The sequence below is a fragment of the Lissotriton vulgaris genome, chromosome 4_1 (assembly GCF_964263255.1).
Source record: "Lissotriton vulgaris chromosome 4_1, aLisVul1.2, whole genome shotgun sequence".
In the NCBI taxonomy this organism is placed as follows: domain Eukaryota; kingdom Metazoa; phylum Chordata; class Amphibia; order Caudata; family Salamandridae; genus Lissotriton; species Lissotriton vulgaris.
Genome location: NC_141691.1, coordinates 2,037,322,044 through 2,037,343,685, shown reverse-complemented (window position 1 = coordinate 2,037,343,685; position 21,642 = coordinate 2,037,322,044). Strand labels below are relative to the sequence as shown.

Genomic DNA, 21,642 nt, shown 5'->3' with positions numbered 1-21,642 from the left:
TTACCTCAAAGCAGGCGGCGCCTTCGTCCTGGGGGTAGCAGCACAGTTATTCCACCCACAGTGGGGCCTATTAGAACTGCAAGGACCAGCTCCTCCACGCAGTCCTCCTCAGGCCACTCCCAAGATGGCACCATTCGGTCGCCCGTGCCTGAACTCCACGTTCGCGGACCCATGGTACATGGGTCCTTACAGCTCTCGGCCATCAGCAGCCGATCTCACGAGTCCAGAGGGAGCAATTCCCTTACTTTTGGAAGCCTGGATACCTCAGGATCTTAATCTATATCGCTCGGCCACACCAAGCTCTCTCAACCCCCGTCCACGCGGCCATGATGCAATGCCTCACCCCGGTTGAATTGAGCCTTCTTCCACAAATTCTAAAGAATGCACCATTTTGAGGACTGTAAACCTATCTTGAATTATTTTGGGACTGAGTGATGCTCCACTTTCTCAGTGTAGTATTGTAGACCCTATTTGGGTACTGTTTTTAATGAAAGTACTTAATCATATTACCTTTCTTGACATAGTGTATTTTGCATACTCTTCAATCAAATCAGTTCAGGAGCTAATACATTTTATATATTATTTCTGTCCATAAGCTTGGTGGAGCCTGCAGAGGACTATGCAGCAAAAAATCAATATTACTATATAACCTATACATCATTTAAGTAAACTTTAGTGTCCACTGTTCTGATTTTTTTATTTTATTTATATTTCACCTATTCACTGCTCCTTTCCCTAGTAATGCCAATAGCGTACTGTAAAATCCATCTCCCAGTTTCAGAAATAACAGGTCTGTCGTTGAGTAAAGAGTAGGGTTTGTTTTTGGTGGGTTCTTTACACAAAATGATGGGTTGCCAAAGTTGGTACTTTGCTGCTAGTTTCAAATATGATCTTGCTAAACCTGATGAATTTGTGAAAAGCGAGGATGAGGTGTATGCTGTTGTGCAACAACTCTACTTGTAAATGTATGAGAAGCAATGACTCACATTTATGCTCCTCTGCTCAAGTCATGTTTTCTGCATAACACAATTAGGCGCTTGTGTATCAAACATTTCACTATAGACACAGACTGGATAAAGTTCTTAAATACTAGGGGTAGCGGAATTTGAGTAGTCGCGTTTCGCAAAGTTCTGCAAAACGGTAACAAATACCTGCGAGCTAACCAGAACTCCAAGAGCCAGCGGAATTTCTTGTTCTGCCCGTTCGCGATGCATTTTTCCTGTTCAGGGATATTGTTTGCATGCTCGGGGGGAGATATCTCACAAACTTGCCCATGCGGTAGCCAATAGGAGCAGCCATTTTGTTTCACTTGACCCGGACGCTCGTGACTGCGGATGCCCAGTGGCCGGCTACCAAAATCTTGTGGCACGCATGAATAGAAAGGAAAACTCGCTGGTGAACGCAGGGATCGCGGTAAGTCACCACCGCACATGCGAACACGCATTTTGAAAGCCCAAACAAGGAAAAAATTCTGCTACGCCATGGATAGCGGAATTTCCGGCAATTCCACGATCTCTGCGGAAAGCAAAATTGACAAAATTCCGCAAATACCGTGAGCGGAGCGGAATTTACTGCCCAGGCTTCTTAAATACTATTGGAAATAACACTAGATGTAGATAGACTTTTTGAAGTAGCAAATGACATAATTGGACCATTTGTGAATGCAAAAAAGCATTACCAATTGTTAAAATCCCAACTGCGATACAATAACATGTTACTGAATTGCAACTTGGGTTTCAAATCAGTATTTGGAAGGTGCATATTTAGGGCATTCCTTCCAAATACCAATTTTCATTGGTATACACAAATGTTAGCAGTTTACCAACAACTCAAATTTGGTGGTACTCCACTTGCAAATAGAATAGGGTGCCAAAGGGGCCCCTTCCCCTTTGATAATGGTTACAAATATTTTTACGAATAGGTAGAGGTCCAACAGATCACTGCCTGCTTTAAGGAAAACAGACAGGCATATTTACAATAACTGGCGCATCCCCAGGCATGCACCAGTTATTGTGCGCCGCAGCCCCGCCACCCATGGTGCCCCATGGGGGAAAATCGGCACAGATGCGTGACGCATCTGTGCCGTAAAGGCGGCGCATTGCTGGAGTTGAGTTTCAAGCGCGATGCAGCTCCAGCAATGCTCTGGGGGGCCTATCTGTCCAATGCTGCGGCAAGCCTTACGCTTGCTTTAAGCAGGCGCAAGGTTTTGACGCAGCATTGGCCTAAAAGTGCCTGCGTGAAATCTTGTTGATTTCACGCAGGCACTTTTGCTAGGCGCACCTGCCCCGAAACGCTCACCCTGCGCCGGTACGCCCACATGTGGTGCATGGCTTTACAACGTGACGCATCTGCTTAGATGCGTCACATTGTAAATGGGTTGGAGGGATGCGCCACGTTTACGCCGCCGTTGTGTGACGCAACGGCGACGTAAACGCAGTGCAAGTTCGACATAAATCTGCCCCAGACTACTTAAAAATAAATTGTCTAATTTAAAAACAAATTGTAGGGATCAGAAATTGCAACATACCTCATTTATATTCATGAGGTAGTTCTATTTGAAAACCACTATGTATCACTATTGAAACTCAAAACAGTTTTATACATAAGGAATAGTGAGTTTCCTATTTTAATTTGCAAAAAATCTCGACTAGAAAATTGCTAGTCCTAACTTGTGTGCATCGAGCCCATAAATCCTACAACACATATATACCCAGGATTGCTCCCAGACTTCCCCTCTCTCTCATGGTTGCTTGCTTGTTTAGCCTTCATTCTATCTTTTTGATATATTCAATAAAATGCATCAAACACTTCATGTATAACTTGCACAGAGGTTTGAGGATTATGCTGCTTCCTCAGTTTTTGTTGAGTCACATCTCTTAATGTTCTTCATTCTTCCAGAAATTAATATAGCACGGAAAGGAGCTGCCGATCAGAGTTCTGTGTTTCTTGGATTACCATGGGCTACTGCTTCTCTTGCCATTGATGGAAATACTGCTATGAATTTCGGCAAGTCTTCCTGCTGCCACACTGAGATACAGATGGCTCCCTGGTGGAGGCTGGATCTGGGAACGTCCCACAAAATATCTGCAATCAGGATATTTAACAGAGAGGACTGCTGCGGACAACGCCTGATGTTGGCTCAAGCTCGTGTTGGAGACTCTCCGTATGGTATCAACCCTATGTAAGTCATTGCTGTTGTTCTATGAACTGTACTACTTTTAGCAAGGAATAATGTTTTGAACTCCTATCCCGCTCCCAGTGATAAAAAAAGCATCAAAGCAATTCCTGTAACCTTCTTCCACAATGTTTCATGTCTATTAAGTCACCAGGCCAGTAAAATAGCAAGGGCCAAAACAGTGAGAGACTGGGGCGCAGAATACAAGATTCTCCATTTATCCTGTCAAAAAATATGGGGGGCATCCACAGTCCACATCCTACCCAGAAGCCCAAAAGCGACTGAGTTATATAAGTGCTGCAGATTTTAGGTTTGCAAGATAATTCTGTGGTGGAAGGTGTTAGCTAGAGCATCCAAATTCAAGAAGGAAAATGCTCCTTCAAATTGACCTTTTGGCTAAACTGATGAGTGCCGTGGTGTATTAAATGGTGTCGTTGTGTAACTTCAGCATATAATGAAGTCACCATTCAATATCAGGTCCAGTCATGTGCGATTGTAAAACCATAGCTCAGTCCTGGGTAGGTATTGCTCAAAGCAGTCAGACTGTTGGAAAGCATTTAGAAGTACCAGAACAGTTAAAAAAAAGTATAACATGTAACACTGTAATACCAATCTGTAGCAAATATTAGCAAAGTCAATAGGTCTGGCATTGTCCACCAGCTTTTTGCCAATTCTTGTGTTTCCTGATTTTTAGAATTACCACGGAAAAATGGATTAAGTGTGGCTGAAACCCCCTACAAGTAGAATTATCATACACATAATTTTTGTGAATCAAAAGGCGTTGGCTAGTACAGACCTATACAAGCCAGTTGTGCAGCCTCTCGCATTTGAAAAGCAAGAAAGAAGGAAATAAAAAAGGTAAGAATGAAAAAAGACAAGAAGGGAATAAACAAAGCAAAATGCAGGACAGGCGGCAAGTTTGAAAGCAAGAAAGAAAGAAAAAAGATGCAACATAGGCAAGAAGGAGAAAAAGCAAGAAAGAAAGAAGAAAAGCAAAAAAGAAAACTAAAGATTGCAAGAGAGCAAGAAGTCAGGAAGGAAAGAAGAAAAGGAAAAAAGGCAACAAGAAAGTACAGCTGGATAAAAATGTGGATGGAAAGAAAGGAGAAGGAAAAGAACAAACGAGAGAAAGAAAGAAGGAACGAAGAAAAAATGAAAGTGGGAAATAAAGAAGCAAAGAAAGCTGAAAAAAGAAAGAAAAGTGGAAGAAAGGATAGAAAGAAAAAGAAATAAAGGAAAACGGCACAAAGAAAACAGAAAGGAAAAAAAGAGAAAAGAAACCAAGAAAGGAGAAAAGAAACCAAGAAACAAGGACAGAAAGAAAGAAAGAAAGAAAAAGAAAAAAGAAAAGAAGAAGAAGAAAGAACGGAAGAAAGAAAAAAAGAAAGAAAAAAGGAAAAAGATGAAAAAGGAAGAAAACAAACAAATAAAAAAGGAAACTAAAAAAGGAGGGTTACCAGTGTCACAAATAAAAGTGATGAATGATGATTTTCATTCTGGACAAAATTTATTCAAGAACAATTGATTTAATGAGTCCAGAACATATGTATGCTGAACAAGTGTCTGCTCACAAATGTTTGTGTATTAATAGTGTAGCTTGTGGTTTGTGAACTGCCTGCACAAGGAAAAGAGAATACCTTAATGCAGAACAGTTTCAAATTGACGCAATCTGTTATGCTGTCAAACAAAACTCTTCAAAAGGAATTCACAGTAGCATTGGAAGAAAACTGGAACATATATGGCTGTAATGGACCCTGTGGTGTTATCTGGTAAAAAGATTCCTGCTATCTTATTCGATGCTGCAAACAAAAGCAGCACTACAGTAATAAGAAAGCAAAAACACATACACTGAGACTGAAGTGAACTACCTTGTGTACAGATATCCTATTTCTGAAAAAGATTAATGCAGACACTCAAAGTGAAGTAAGCCAGTGGTTGAAGCAGGATAACGTATTGCGCTGTACTTTATGCTGTAGAGGCTGAGAGGAAAATATGAATGACACAACAGCAGATCAATAGATAAAGATGAGGAGGTGGCTGAAATCCCCTTTATGTACGGCATACATATAATTTTACTAAAATCAAAAAGTCTTGGCTAACGCCAGACAAGATTAGGTGTATTTTTATCTTTAAATAGTCACCTCACAAAAAAACGCCACCACAGGGTTCTAGAGATATGAGTTTTTAAAGAACCCCTTAACCCCTTCGATGCTCATGACATCATGAGCATCGGTCGAGCTGTGCTAATGACGGAACCGTTCCTTCATGACCACACCCATTAACATTGGGGCCCAGCACCAGCGGTAAATCGTGGCAGCACGGATGTGGTTAATCACAGCTTTTCACATGGCACAATAAATCATAGTAATCAACCTTTCCTTGCGGATTTGGGTCAGCCACAACGTGTAACTTGAAAATGGTTCTAAGGCCACACTTATGGCGGCTAATTTCAACAGGAAGCCAGTCACAGACATCAAAAAGGTCCAACAGAACAGTTGCCTCACAAAGAAAACAAGTCAGGTTGAATGCAACAATTGTTTTGATAGCTCGAAGTATGATTTTAAGTAGTCCGATTTATATATTAGCACGTTGTGGTATGGAACAGTAAAATCAGGAAGACCACCCATGGCTAGGGTAGCAAACATTTGTTAAAAAAAAGTCCACTTTAGTGATTTTCTTTATGAAATGAAAAAAATAATAATCCTGTTTGCTACTGGTGGTGTTCTTTGAAGTTTAAATGCATTTACAGGAACCATCATGATGGTGACTCCTATCAATGTCTTCATAAATAACTGCATACTTGCGGGTTACTTATGAGAAAAAAGGGGGAGGACTATCTATCTATCATTTGGTGAACCCACAGGTCATCCACCTTAATTTAAATCAGTTGCTTTGTTCAACAGATCATCTGGCATATAGTCCAACAGTGGTTTCAAGGTGTGATCCATTTTCATACTTTTTCCTTAATGTTTCTAACTAATCACTCTATAGCCAAACTACTCCATGCATCACTAATGACACTGAATGAAGAATTGGAGAGTGTGCTGCTTCCAGAGGCTGGCACTCTTACAGTTGATACATATCCCCTTGTAATGCCTTGCTGGTCCTACAGACGCTTTCCCAAAAACAATGCCATGAGTCTGCTATGAAAGGGTAGCCTAGAATAGCATTGATTGCTAATAGCTCATCCTTCCACTTTAGTCAACCTAAGGATGTACCACCATATATGCCTCAGATCACCTCATAACCCATCCAACATCTAGGAATAACATGAGGATACGTAGAATTTAATGTTGTGGTCACATAGTACCAACTATGCAGTAAATCCTTTTTCTAGCCATATCATTGTGTACCATGCCCAATATGTTGCAATGAATAGCCCCACAAAACAATGTTCTCATCCCAACCTGCAGAACCAGTTGTATTTAAAGCAACACTAAATACAGCTTGGGTATAACAACCCTTTAGGCCTGCAATAGCAGAAGTAAAATGTCATGATTATTTCATCTCATTTATGGGCAATTATCTTATTTTAGAGTGCACAATGTGTTGTTTAAGTTACTTATAAAGTAGCATTTCAGCCACCTCCAAATTCCCATTTACAAGTGTTAAAAAATCTGAACAATTTTCCATCAAGGATCAATCAAACAATACTCGGAGCTGGGATGATCAGTTGTATAGTTTCAATTTGGTATCACCTACCCACCTTCTAATTTGAGATGCAGTAGGATTTTACAGGGTGCACTGGCTGGGAACATTCAACACCATATTGCAATATGGAATTGTTTAGAGCCTCAACGAAACCCAAATCAATAGTAATCTGAAGTTTCTAAAAGAAGTACAAGACGGTAAGGAACATTTATTTTGATTGTGCCCATCATCTCACACCAAGAGAAGAAGAGAACGGATAACTGCTGTAAAACACCCTGTATGTCATGAAAATAAGGGAGGCCAATTGGCCCGAAAAAGATCGGCATGTAGCGTATTCCAAATTCCCAAACATTTAATATAGGCCACTGGCCAGCAAAACTGTTCCCAGATGAATTTCCTATTCCGCTTTCAGTTGCTAATCAGTTTCGCCGGAGCCACTTGCACTCTGCTTCTCGGCCGGAGCCGCTTGTACTCTGCCTCGCGGCCGAAGCCGCCTGAACTCTGCTTCGCGGCCGGAGCCGCTTGTACTCTGCCTCGCGGCCGAAGCCGCCTGAACTCTGCTTCGCGGCCGGAGCCGCTTGTACTTTGCTTTAAGGCCAAAGCCGTCCGAAACTCTGCTTCACGGCCGAAGCCGTCTGAAACTCTGCTTTGCGGTCGGTGCCGCTTGTTCTCTGATTTTTGACCGGAGCCACTTGAACTTTGTTTTCGCGGTCAAAGCCGCAGGGAAGCCTCGACGCGGCAGGGACCGCTATTGAATTACTTTGGCGGCTGAAACCCTGCTTTGCGTCCGGAGCCGCTTGTACTCTGCGTTGCGGCCGGAGCCGCTTATACCCTGCGTTGCGGCCGGAGCCGCTTGCATTCTGCTTTGCGGCCGGAGCCACTTGTACTTTGTTTTCGTGGTCAAAGCCACAGGGAAGCTTCGATGCGCAGGGACCGCTATCGAATTGCTTTGGCGGCTGAAACCGCTTGTATTTTTGCTTCATGGCTGGAGCTGCTGGTTAATTGAAATTGAATTCACCTAGCGTTGGTAAAAGAGGAACAGAGAATTAAATCCCTAAGCATACAGAGACTTGCCGGTTTGAAACCCTGTCCCCAGTGACCTGAGCACTCCCGTGGAAACTTCCGCCCTGCTGCTGCATCCAGGCTGAGTCCTCCTGCCGCCGCACCGCAATCCCATCAGCGGCCGCAGTAGAGAGAAATTCGCCTTCCCAGGGGGCCGTGTCAGCGCGCATAGGAGCGCGTCATCAGCAAGCGCCAGGCGGTGCTACAAAACGGGGGCACGCCCGCAACGCGGGACGAGAGCCGGACGCCCGGACGGGTCGGGTTGGGTCCCCTCCCCTAACATCCAAGCCATCCAAACAAGTAGGATATTGCTTTTTATTCATTATTACCTATCTTGTCCTACTGTATATCTTGGGAATACCAGTAGACATTTACTGCGTGTCATTTGAGATCCACAAGTAACTATATCTAACTGCTACAACCTAACAACCTGTAATATGACCACGAGAGGTAGCGGAAGTAAGACAGCCGTGGAAACAGCGGCTGTTCTAGGGCCTATAGACAGCTTCATAACCAGAACACATGACGCCATTGACCTTAGCATCTCACTTCTACAGCGAAGAGTATCACAAGATCTGAGCATTGCAAAACGCTACTCTCTAGGAAACATTAAATTTGCTGCCACTCCTGGCAAATCTAATACAACCAACTCAGTAACCATCCAGGAAACCCAAAATAACCCCCGCATACTGACAAATGAGGTTGATCTTTCTGTGTCAGACACCTCTACCAATTGTGACTTAAGTACTGACCTAGAGAGATCCCCAGCGCTTAATGTGGCTTTAACACCTGAAAATGTGGATGATACACAAGCAAATGATTTAACTCACACACAAGGGGGAGCAATTCCGAAACTAACTAATCAACTGATCTTAGCTGCCCCCGGGCCTCTAAAGAATAACCAGCGTGGGAGACAGCAGAAAAGAAAGAAGACATCCAATCAAACACATCAACCCCCAGGGATCTCAGATACAAATGTAGGAGAGGAACATAGGGACAAGTATGAAACCACCATAGGCAGCGATCACCTGATTGAGCGAATCGGGGACCTTCTCAGTATATATCTGTCACCAGTCGAAACTAGACTTGCTCGACTGGAAAAACAAATTGGAGAACTAATATCCCTAAACACTAAACTCGTACCTACTGTGCCTCAAAACACCATAGCACCCCGAAATCCTAAAACAAATAGTAGTAAAGCAAATATATCCCAACCAAAACCTAACCTCACCTCAGCAACTATCCCGAAACAGAACCCCCCTAGCAATAATTTAATAGCTGCAAATAAACCCTCAACACCCAACAGTATCCCTGCCACCCCTAATACGAACATCCAACCAACCACTAACCAGCTAGCGAACTCTCATGTACCACTTCAACAAGGATCACAGGTATCTACGCAATCTAATCATATGGCCGCAAAAATTCAACAGCCGAAGATACCGTACGAACAACCATACAGGTCACGACAAATCCCTAAACGCATTACCCTCCCCCCTGAATGCGGAGCCTACGTAATCGTATTGGTAAACGTACCAACACTCAAACAAGAACAGAGTGAAACTACACCATCCCTGAAAAATAAAATAATACATTGGTTAAGTCTAAACTGTAACTTTCCAATAGAATGTGCCGGGGAAATCTCCCATACTCAAAGAGTAGGCTGGATAGGCCCCCTACGGAAAAAATTCGAGGGGGACTGTGTAGCGATTACTTTTAGAAACCCTCAGTGGGCCGAAAAGACACTAGCCAAAGCCCCTCCACCATCTACATGGGAATTTAATACAACTCTTCTCCCATTGGGCTACTTCTATAGGCACTTAATAAATACAAACAATAACATCTTGCCTAACCCCATGAATTCGTTCCCAAAAGAGTCCTTTCCCTCCGACTCTTATCTTCCCACTCCATTCCAGAATCCTAAATTTCTTTATCCAACAGGTTCGGTACAGTGGCACCAGAGTCAAACACTCATACCTCCTGCTATTCATCCTTATCTCTCTGAAATCTCTTATCGAGAGAATGGAGACAACCGATGGAGACAGGCGGCCTTGCCACTAGCCACTCCTTATAATATTCCGACCTATAACAGGTTTAATGCTCTTTCTGGGTTAGATTTTAATGATTGACTCCCCGGCTTATATTTGAATAGGGAACTTTCACAATCCTCCAATAAAGAGATGACTCTACCATCAATAACATGTATTATCCCTGAAAAAAAGGCAACCCAGTCTATTTTAACCCCTGACATAACTAACTGTCCAATAACTAAACATCATAAGATAGATGCTTTGGTAACGGAACTACCGGTTTCCGCTACCCAGGAAGCTGTAGATCTGATAACTGATATAAGCAACCTTGCTGACCCCATACCAAATACCTTGCAGATCCATTTCATATTTTGGAATATTGCAGGCCTTTCCACAAAAAAGACAAACCCTGGTTTCCTGAGACAGATCAATTTGAGCGGTTGTATCTGCCTTCAGGAAACTTGGGCTATAAGCCCAATACACATGGTGGGCTTTAAAACTTACTGGTCACCTGCAAAGAAATCAATCTCTGGCAGAAATAGTGGAGGCCTAGTTACCTATATTACAAACACCCTTCCCGTGGATGAGGTATTCCCCCTAAGATTAGATGTGAACTTTCAGATCATAGTAATAAAGATCACTAAACAAAGACTCTATCTAGTTGTTAATTTTTATAATAATCTTTCTGAGGTAGATATGATTTCCCTTCTCCCAGAGATTTCGGCAATACTACAAGAACAACGTACAAAATACATTAAACTGTCACTCACGGTAATCTGGGGAGGAGATTTCAATCTTCACTTATGTAGTAACAGCAATAACAATAAATGTGGGATTAGTAATGAGGCTGACGTAAATCTCACGCACTTCATGCACTCTAATGTGGGGGAAATAATGACTGAACTCATGGCTGAATTAGACCTAAGTTTCGCTAATGAAATAAAAACTCCATCTGTTTCTTTCCAGCCCACATTTAATGGAAGAGGTTTAACAAGCCTTATTGACTTTATACTAATCTCAACATCTGCAGGACGTGCCATAGAAGAATTTGAGGTCCTTAAAAATCCTTTAAGCGACCATTTTCCAATAGCCATGGGTCTTGTTGAAATAAAAACAAATAAATCATATGATATCATGACCGCCCTAAACCAACGTGAGCTAGCACTAGGCTCCTTGAACGGCTATACACTGAAGTGGGGTGGTATTGATAAGGAAACAACAACCAGAAAAATAGTCACACACAATCAAGTTGACATTATAAACTGTCTGGACCCCACTACACAACCAAGGGAAGTCATAAAGAGTTTCCTGGTAATCCTAAAAAGTATACAAAAGGAACTAACCAGGACGTACAAACTAAACCCAAACACAAAGAAAGGCTGGTTCAATACAGCATGTACAAAAGCATCTTCACGTTTAAAGGAAGCTTTGAATAGTGACCATAGGGACAGAGCCAAAATTAGTAGACTTAGAAAGGAGTACACGGTTGCCCTAAACAACAGGAAGAAAGAAATAAAAGCTGAATTATGGTTACGCCTTACCCAAAGCTCGGAACTAAACGACAGTACCACGTTCTGGCAAGTAGTCCGCTCCCCATTTCTAACAGATAAAGACAATTCCCCCTCTATTGATGTCGCAATAAGTGAACAAGAATGGGTGAGACACTTCACAAAAGCCTTCTCCAAAGATCAGATAGAAGACACAGCCCAACTCGAACCTACGTTACACATCACTTACCCAATAAATCTTCAGCTCTCTCATGAAGAGGTTCAAAAAGCTTTAAAATCTTCAAAAACAGCCAAAGCCCCTGGCCCGGACGGCGTTCCCGTCGATATTTTCAAACACCTCCCAGATTTATGGACTCCCTTACTAACCAACGTCCTGAATGCCACTACTGAAGTGGGCCTTCTAGATTCCTGGAGAACATCGACGCTGGTACCGATATTCAAAAAAGGAGATCGAAATAGTCCATCATGCTACAGACCGATCTCCCTCCTGGACTCGCTAGGAAAGATGGCAGGAAGGATACTCCTTGAGCGTCTCCAGGAATGGGCCACCGACCATAGAATCATTTCAGACTTACAATATGGTTTCCGGGAGGGGCTAGGAACCGTTGACCAGGCCTTAAATCTATCTCTATTAGCGGGCAAATATGTGGAAGCTAAAGGCTCTACTCTTCATATGGTATATGTAGATCTCTCCGCAGCGTTTGATTGCGTGGCACATTCACCGTTGTTGAGTATCATTTTGAAGATGGGAGTTCCCACTCCAATAGTGGACTTTCTTCGAGAACTGTACACAGGCACTACAGGCAGGGTAAGATTCGGGGTGAGAGGCGAGCTCACGGACACTTTCAGGGTGGAAAAGGGGGTCAGGCAGGGGTGTGTACTGGCCCCCTTTCTATTCACCCTTTATACGAATGGCTTGGAGGCTGACATGCTCCAAGGCAGTAAAGATCTTCCTTTGATAGCTCGTCGGCAGATACCAGCGCTCCTATATGCCGACGACGCTGTCATTTTAGCAAGAACACTAATTGAATTACAGCAGGCTTTGAATAGATACTCCACCTTCATGGCAAGCCTATATCTGAAGCTAAACGTAAAAAAAACTTACACAATGCATGCGGGGGAGAAAAGAAACGCAAAAAATAGGAAACTGTATGTACAGGGTGAACAGGTGGATAGGACTACAACCTATCCCTACTTAGGGATTGTCATTGATGAAAAATTCAACTGGAATCCAGCTGTCAACGCAAGGAAATTGTCTTTTCTCCGAGAGACATCATCTCTAAAAAGCTTCTCACAAAGACTGGGGCAGCGACCACCCAAAGAACTGTTACAAATTTACAACTCAAAATGCATAAGTACGGCAACATACGGGGCGGGGATATGGGTTTTCGCAAATGTGGACTCAATACAAAAAATTTAGAACTCTTTTCTGAGATATCTGCTGGCGGTACCAAAACGTTGTTCCACTTATGCCTGCCACACAGAGCTTGGCATTGATTACATCACAGACATTATAAAATTGCAGCCAATAATGCTGTGGCGTAGAATATGGGTCACTGAGCAGTGTCAACTGACTAGGACGATCATTCAAGACATCTTAAAACTGGATCAATGTAAGAAAATCAAATGGTTGTCCTATGTTAAAGCGCTATTAACAGATTTAGGTTACAGGAAGTATTTTGACCATCCATTACTGATAAAAGAAATCCCAAAAAAGAACTTAAAAAGGGAATGTCTTCTTTACTTGGGTCAGGTACGACTATTATCGGAGATCCATAAACCATCTGTTCAACACTCATTACTAGCGCAGACTGTGTTTACCGCAGAACCCTATTTGAACTTCAAATTAACACAGTACGAAAAAATGCTGCTCACCCGTTTCAGATTTGATCTCTTTCACTTACTGGTTGCATTTCCAAAGCAAAATGTCTGGTCATCTACATTTTCTATGTGCCCTTGTGATCTGCAGTCCCCACAAACAACGATTCATACACTGTTATTCTGTAAGTTCTTTACTGAACCCCGTAAACGCTGGATATTGCCCATCTTGAAACTCTGGGGCCTACGACAGTGCCGTCCTGCATACCTGGCACTTCAATACCTTGAAAACGAAAACTATGCCAAAGCGATTGCACTTTTTCTCAAATTTTGTATACGTCATCGTACAAACCTCTGAGTATAAACTATACCGCTGCTTTGCATAACCGAAAGAAAGCTAGCTAACAGGAAAACTGTAGGTCAATTTATAGTTGAAAAACTCACATAAATTGAGATGTTGCTGCTCGTTTTAATTACTTTTTAACAAACGCATTTTTTAATGATTTTATATTTTGTAATTCTTGTATTTTGCTCATTGTGAACTTTTATGGTGTTTTTCTTAAAACTACCGAATAAAGTTATTATTGAATTGAATTGAATTGAATTTCCTATTCTTGATTCAAGCTCAAAAGAAGTGTCCCTGAAGTAGAAACACGTCTTTCCTCCACCTCCACCTCCAAATTAAATTTCCATTTACTGAGATTCCCCATGGAATATGTCCACTTTAGTCTAATATACCACCATATGTAATTTCTCAGAAGGGCCGAGCTTTCCTCCTAGTTTTAAGTTTGATTAAAATTGCATCTATAGAGATGTATAGGTGGTTAATCTCCCTGTGAATCCATCAATTGTATATGTGTATCTAGTAGGGTACAGACATACAGTTTAAGTAGTTGCCCATGCCATGGAAGCCATGCTATATCAGAAGCAAACCTGCCTATGCATGTGGACCCAAAATGTGTCACTTTCCATCACATACCAATCAAACAATACTAGGATATGGGATTATGTATACCACAGAGCAAATGTAGTGCTTTGGATACGTAAAAATGCCTGTGTCAACAGTAATCAGAAGGGCCTCAAAGAAGTACAAGACTATGAGTAACATCACTTTTAACTAGTAAATGACTAAGCTTATCAGAAAATAAGGGAGGGGGATTGGCTTTAAAGAAATCCACTTGCAGCATATTCTTATTTGTCAAATATTTAAGATATGCCTCTGCCCAGCTAAACTGTAACTGAGTTCTCAATTGCATTTTCTCTACTTGATTCAAGGTCAAGCTCATACTTATTTGATAACCCTCTAGTTTCTTACAAATGCTACTCTTACGTATCAGAGCCAGGAAAGAAGATGTCTGGGTGCATAAAATGAGAAATGTTATATTGACAAAGACATACAGTTATGTTTTTTTACTCCAAATTATCTATTATCGTCATATTGTCTTAAATGTGAACCAAGAGTATCCCGAGGCGAACAATAGAGGAGACAGGGTGTGGTCCTGGTTCCCCTCTATAAGGTTTAGACTCTGAAGGTTCTAAATAGGAGTCAGAATAGACAATGCACTCCCTTCAGTCACCTATTCAAGCTTATTCATCCTGAAATATTATTGGGCAAACTCTATTCATCCCATATCCCAACTAAATAAGAAGCAGTCAAGACAAACACTTTGTTGATGCCCAAGGAGACTAACACAGCAGGGCCTTTTATATGATGTATTATACATCTTTCTCACTGGATGGCTCACAAACCATATCTTGTCATGTGCTTGCCTGCATGAATTAATTTAGATTGGTGTGGTTGAACTAAAATAGACAAACGCAGGTCTGCTCTGGAAGACAGAACTTTAGTATATAATTTCGCCTCAACATTGTTAGCAGCCTATTTTAGTAGCAGATTTTTAGGTTCTTCCCAATATGAGAATAACTGAAATGGACAATTCTGACAGTGCTGAGTAATATTTAAAATTAAAAATCCACTTGATGACTGGTTGGGAGCAAAACCAATTATGAAAGCCACCGAAGTACCTATTTGGACGAAGTACCTTGGATGCCTTAATCAATTGACCTCCCTGTCTATTATTCAAATATTCCAGCTTGTGCCTAGGTATCCTTTTCAGTCCATTCCAAGCACTATATTTCATCTGTACCACCTCCAGATATACATGTGTACATGGTCTACTTTCTCCAACTTCTCTATTTCCACTAGCATAAGGGTACAACCATTTTATAGGAATTAATTAATGTATTGGTTGTTTGTCTTTGTTGCATAGCTGGTAACCATATCCCCAGCTTATTGTTAGGCTCCTAGACAAATCTTTTACAATTGATCAGTGTCATCTTCACCCTATTTGTAAACATCGCTTTAATCTGGCCTCTAGGACCTATTGTTTGTGTTGGTCACATGAATGCAGTAACTCACTATAACTTTAAGTTCCTTTTAAAATCTGTAAATGTCTCATCTTCTATGTATAAGTAATATCACTATGGAGTAAATCAGCTTTCCTCCTAACAACACACTTAAAGGCATCGAATATCTTCTGGATTGAGGTCTCTTTTGTTTTTGTTGCGGTCAAATTAGTCATCAATGTGGGTTTATATTCCAATTCTCCGTGGTGGATGGAGGCTCCACATGATCATATTGTGTGATGTGTATCAAAGTCCAGAGACATCGAGCAATGATCGGAACATGATATATGTTATCAGATGTGTGAGATGGAAGACACAAGTTATTACTACACAGGATATGGCATTTTCATGACAATGATTTCTATTTGTATCAGATGTAGATATTTACCTTTTACCCAGGCTATGTCTCTCCAAATGACTCCTAAACCCAATTTATTTAGTGTAACTTCTTGTTTCTTAGAAAATTCATTAGGCGTCTTTCTGCATTACCCTGATCTGTCTGTAGCTGCATACTAACCTGAATGAAATTCCCGACACACAAGTGTATCCATTCAAATCAGAGAGGTCCGAGAGAAAGTCAAACAGACAAAGATGTCTACCGTGAGTTACAGGAGTATTTTTTGGCCAATCGTAAGGCTTTGAATTCCTCAGACTATGAGTTTCATCTTTTCTTTAACTATTTTTAAATCATGCACCGGACAGTTTAACATTACATGCAAGAAAATAGCTATCCAATTATATTTTTCACTTTGAGGCAGTTCCATCTTAAATATTTACATATCCATATCTACTTTGCAGCAAACTTAAGAACTTTTACATTCTGTGATACGCACTGTGAAACAGAAAACCCCAGCATCTTTTGAAAGCACCTCTATAATGACTCTGAGCCTCCTTAAAAAAGTGTGTCCCAAGAGCAAAATGAAAAACAAATGCAGCATTTTGAAAATTGCCCTATGAAGATAAACGAGTCTCTCCTACAGCACATTCAACTTTACTGGGTGATCCCCTTTATTGTGAGCCCTCATTAGGGGGAGCAGCAACCCCCAACCCACATGCTCCCATAGTAAACTGAGTAAAACTATGTAAAAAGAAGGGACACAGAACCCGCCACACATAGTTCATCAGAATATGTCTCTTTACACCGGGAGCAAATACCAGGCTGTAGGTTAAAACATAGACGTTACTTTGTCCGCGTTGTTACCACGCATGGCTTTACATCGCAAGTCGCTTCTACGACTTGTAATAGATGGCGCGCTGGACTTAGGAAAAGTATGAATTACTATTCCTACTCCAGGTAGCGCAACAGCAGGGAATGTGTTCGATTAAAAATCCAACACATTCCCTGGTGTTGCACGCCACCTAGTGCAAGTTGTTGAAACCACTTGCGATATGATGACATGCGTAATAACAACGCGGACGATGTAACACCCGCTTTGTAACCTACCTGCATGGTATTATCCACATTGAAACCACTGTTTCCCAGTTAATCAAAACTCTGTACTACAACGGTTTTAAAAAAAAAAAGAAAAAGAAAACTCACATATTGCCAACTACTTTCTTTATGCATCGCATGAGTCACTATTTGTTCTCTCCTGATTAGCTACAAGATAAACTAAATGAGAGGGTGTCAGTCTCCCTATCCCTTCCTCACTTCCCTTCTCCTGTGTGGTCCAGGTGTTTCCCCTCTGCTTGCTCAAGTCCATTTCAGAATGCAATAAGACATGTTTCTATCTTGTACTTTTCCTTCAGTTCACCAAGGAACAACAGTTGGGTATTCAGGATATTCAGGAAATGCACAACAGCTACTTGATCTAAGAAGAACCTGGTTTGAACATCCTTCTCCAAAGTGATACCTGTGGAAATTCTCAATCTATATTTGACCTCATTCATTCTACATGCATCTCTGATCGGTTTCATCAAAAGTCTCCTATGAAGGATTGCTGTTGAAATTTCCTGAAAGAGTGAATCCAAGTATTTCTGGAAGGAGATTCCACCTGCTCACCTGTCAGTTTGAGTACTTCTTCTCTGATTAGTAATACAATGTGAAGTTTGTAATTTAAAATCCTCTTTAACAGTAAAGTGAGATTATAGATCACAATTATCTAAATGCCACTTTTAGAAAGTTGGCCATTTCTTGCCAATAACTTTCTTAGGCCTTCTATGAATTTCCAGCTATCCAGGAATGTTAATGCTTCCCCATTAAGAATGCACATTGGACCTAATGAGTAAATAATAGGGACTAGAGATGGGCAGGATGAAACATCCTGCTCATAGGGTTGGGGTGGAGCTATTCCCTGCCCCATTTACATTGCAAAGATCTTAGCTCCAGCATACACCAAACTTAACACCTGTCTTTGTGACCCTAGACCTATTTGAGCCTTGGCAGGGGATAGGAAGAACTTTCCAGAAGCAGATGTCGTGATAGACTAGAAAATTCCCCCACTTGAGCAGATGACACTAGTTAAAAATATGGTACCTCCTGAACAACTCTTCAATACATTCATATAGCTGACAACAAGAAGACCTACCTTGTTCATCAAAGTCTCCCCGGTTGCTTTATTTTTTACAAAACTGCTCTGCTGCTTGAGACTTGGCTTGTTCCCCAGAAGACTAACATACTGCTTGATGTCTGTATTTTTCCTTTGAGAGCCTGCCCCAATGCTACAGGAGAATTTCTTTCCTGTTTGAGGCTTGCTGTGCTCTCCAGAGGACTGCCCTGATGGTTGAAGACTGCCTTCTCTCCAGAGGACTGCCCTGCTGCTTGGGGGCTAACCAGCTTTCTGTGAAAAAAACAATGGACCTGCTCTCTTTATCCCAAGCTACTTGAGTGACTCTAAAGAGACAACTTGTTCTGAGCTACAGTGACACAAAAAGCTACAGAGGCCTCTCTGCAACTGCCCAGCAAACCTTATGCAGCTGGACCTGCCTTAGACTTGCTGGCCTCCACTAGAATCTCTGATCCCAAGTGCCTTCCCAGGAGCCTTGGATGGCATCATTATGCACTCCTCTACAAGAAAAGGGGAACTCCTGAAGTTCTTGACTCTTTGCAACAGACTATCCTGGTCCTATGTATCCGGCCCATGGTTCGATGTAGTCAACTTGAACATGTGACATTTTCCTGGTACACGAGTTGTACTACTTGCCACTGAATCCTTGTAAAACTTTACCATTGCATATCTCTGATTCCACTGTTTGGATTTTTGTAATTGTAGCCTAATTTTATTTTTATTTCTTAATTGGTTTTGGATATTTCAAATTGCCTCTATGTTAAGCCTGTTTTTTTTTGTACCAACCTATCAGAGGGTTAATTTAGTGACTTTTGTGGCTGTTGATTGAAAAGGGTATACTCACCCATAGGTAAACATCCCAATGTATTAAATCTCCATACAGAGAGCCCAGGCAAAACTTAAGAAAAATCACTCGTGGCATCTTGATGTGAGGAGAACATACCTAATTTAGAAAAAATGTACTTTCCATCTTATTGGTAATGTGTTGTCTAGGTGTACTTCGGAAATAGGCTCCTTCACGCATGATACCGAATGGGAATTTGAAATACTGTGATCTCTTGGGGGTGCACCTTATAGCATATTCATCACGTTGGCTGGAATTTGAAGAGCTAATCAAGTTAATGTGCTTCTACACTCTTATTGCTGTGCTTGCATTTTAATGTTGTTCCTCACTGCTAATGTTGTCACTGCCCACCTGGGCTAGGAATTTAACTATTCATATGAAGTATGAGGTAATCATCTTTACTTATATATCAGATAATGATGATTCTAGACAACTGTTTACTGATCAAAGCGGAGTGTACCAATTTGTGCTATTCTCAATTTTAGACAATGTGAAGATAGATGTGGGGCCAACTGATGAGCTCATAAGATGTTGGTATACATAGAATAAGTATGGTAGGTGTTCATAAGGAAGTCAAGGTTTGCAGACATCCACAAAGGTTAGTAACATATTGATGAGACCTCAGTAAGGTACCAATAAAGTTGGCCCACCAAGACAAGGGAAGTATGGGTAAAGTATACGTAATGACATGGTTGGCAGTAATCCATCAGATAGCTAAGATTGGAGAGGTTTCAAATAAATGAAGCCAAATTGATTGTGTTAAAGTGGCAGGAAATTATGAGTGTCATTACAACTGTGGCAAGATATTACTTCTAGTGATTTATTCTTACTTAAACTTGTTTCTTGTATCTCTTTTGTCACAGCTGTGGTATAATCAATGAAGAAAACATTCGCAAACCTGCTGTACTGTGCTGCAATGGGATCGCTGGCAGATACGTCCATATCCTTATTCCGTACTTTGTTGAGTACCTTACACTGTGTGAAGTAGAGGTTTATGCGGTGAAGGCATAGAAGTAAAGCGAACACATCGGACAGATTGTATAATGAGCCAAGATACTCCAAGATGTGATGTGCCTGGTTGAGCCATGGTCTTGAAAAATATCTTCTCACTCTGTTTTATCTTATTTATTGCATATTTTCTGTAACAGTTGGTCCATTTGAGAAAAAAACTGGTGTTTGGTCACTCCTTTTCAGCAGCCATTCTAATGTCTTTACAGGTTTCCATGTATTTATCTGTATTCTAATAAAATGCCAGTAATATATTATGCAATATGAATACAGTCATTGGTAAAACTAACTTTTTCATTTAAAAGCATAACATTTTGGAGGGTATTGCACTGGGGCTAAGAGTAAAAGAAAAAGCATTGGCAAAGATGAATTCTTTGTTCTAGTGTTACTATGTAAATTAATACTGAGAAGCATATTTGCTGTTTGCATATGATGCATGCGCAAATATTTTTTATCACATTAAAGCCTTCCCTATTGGTAATGCCAGTGACTGGTAAATAAGTAGGAAAATATGATTTATTTCTGTATATTATGCATTCAGCAGACGGAGAACTGAATATGACAAACAGTGTGATAACGGAGTATAATTTCAGCTGTAAAATAGTGCCTCAGAATCTACAGTTGCAGAAAGAACTTCCTATAGAGTGAAATGGCAACCAAACATCCAATAGAATTTATACTGCTCCAGTCAGTGGAGCATATGCCCAATGCACGTATACTTAAAATAATTGATAGCAATAATTCATAGAAAGTTGTGATGTCAAAACAGACCAAAAACATAGTGAAGCATAAAAATAAGAAGGGGGTAAACATTTCAATTGTAACAGTTTTTAGCAGTTATACACAGCATAAACATGGTCCTAAACATTTGAGCACCTTACAGCTGAACCAGACTATGTGACACATTTCCTTTTTAGACGCAAAAAAATAATTGATTTGCCCAGAATCACAGGATGTTAGGCAGAGGTTGCAATTTGAAACTAGTTCCTCAGTTCTGAAGTCAGCAGCTCTAGCCGCTAGGCCACACCCCATCAAGAAGTATGTTCTGCAATGGTTCACATTAACTCCCATTTCATGTTATTATGATCTTCTCAAACATAGCTCAATGCCATATATAGCACACTGCAAAAAAAGACACACATCGAAGGGTTACGGGCTGATGCCTCACCAAAACACATGTAGACAAACAAAGGAGTGATGTAAAATGTATAGAGCATGCTGGTATTATTAAGTGATAAATTCGAGAAGGGACGTAAAAGTGCCATATGCATAATATGTAGACCTTATAGCATTCAGGATGCCTTAAATGGGTGGAATCAAAAAGGTGCAATCACTTACTGAGCTGCCTGACCAAGAATGAAAAATCTGCCAAGTGTTCAGAAGCCATCCCATAATTTATATTTTTGGTCACCAAGTTCCACTTTTTTGCCACAAAGTCAGGCTTGGGTGTAGTGGAGATGAAACTCGGGTTCAGTGAGTGTCGTTTGTATGGTGGCATTATATTTTTAAGTTATGGCATTAGCAAAGACCTTTCTTGTTTTCAAAAATATGTTTTTTTACAAATGCATGTATATGCATAAATGTAGCATATTACAATGCATGTAAATACATTGCATGCTATTAGAACGTGGTC

The 21,642-nt window shown here is 41.0% G+C and overlaps 1 protein-coding gene across 1 annotated transcript in view; it reads left to right on the top strand.

Moving 5' to 3' along the window:
• The window catches only part of LOC147724917 (pentraxin fusion protein-like), a 70,489-nt gene extending 50,477 nt beyond the window's left edge, over positions 1 to 20,012 (top strand). The window contains exons 3-4 of the mRNA XM_086918131.1: positions 2,899 to 3,181; positions 19,865 to 20,012. Of these exons, the coding sequence (XP_086774257.1) occupies positions 2,899 to 3,181; positions 19,865 to 20,012 (431 nt within the window). The remainder of the gene's footprint in view (positions 1 to 2,898; positions 3,182 to 19,864) is intronic.
• Positions 20,013 to 21,642: the final 1,630 nt, after the last annotated feature.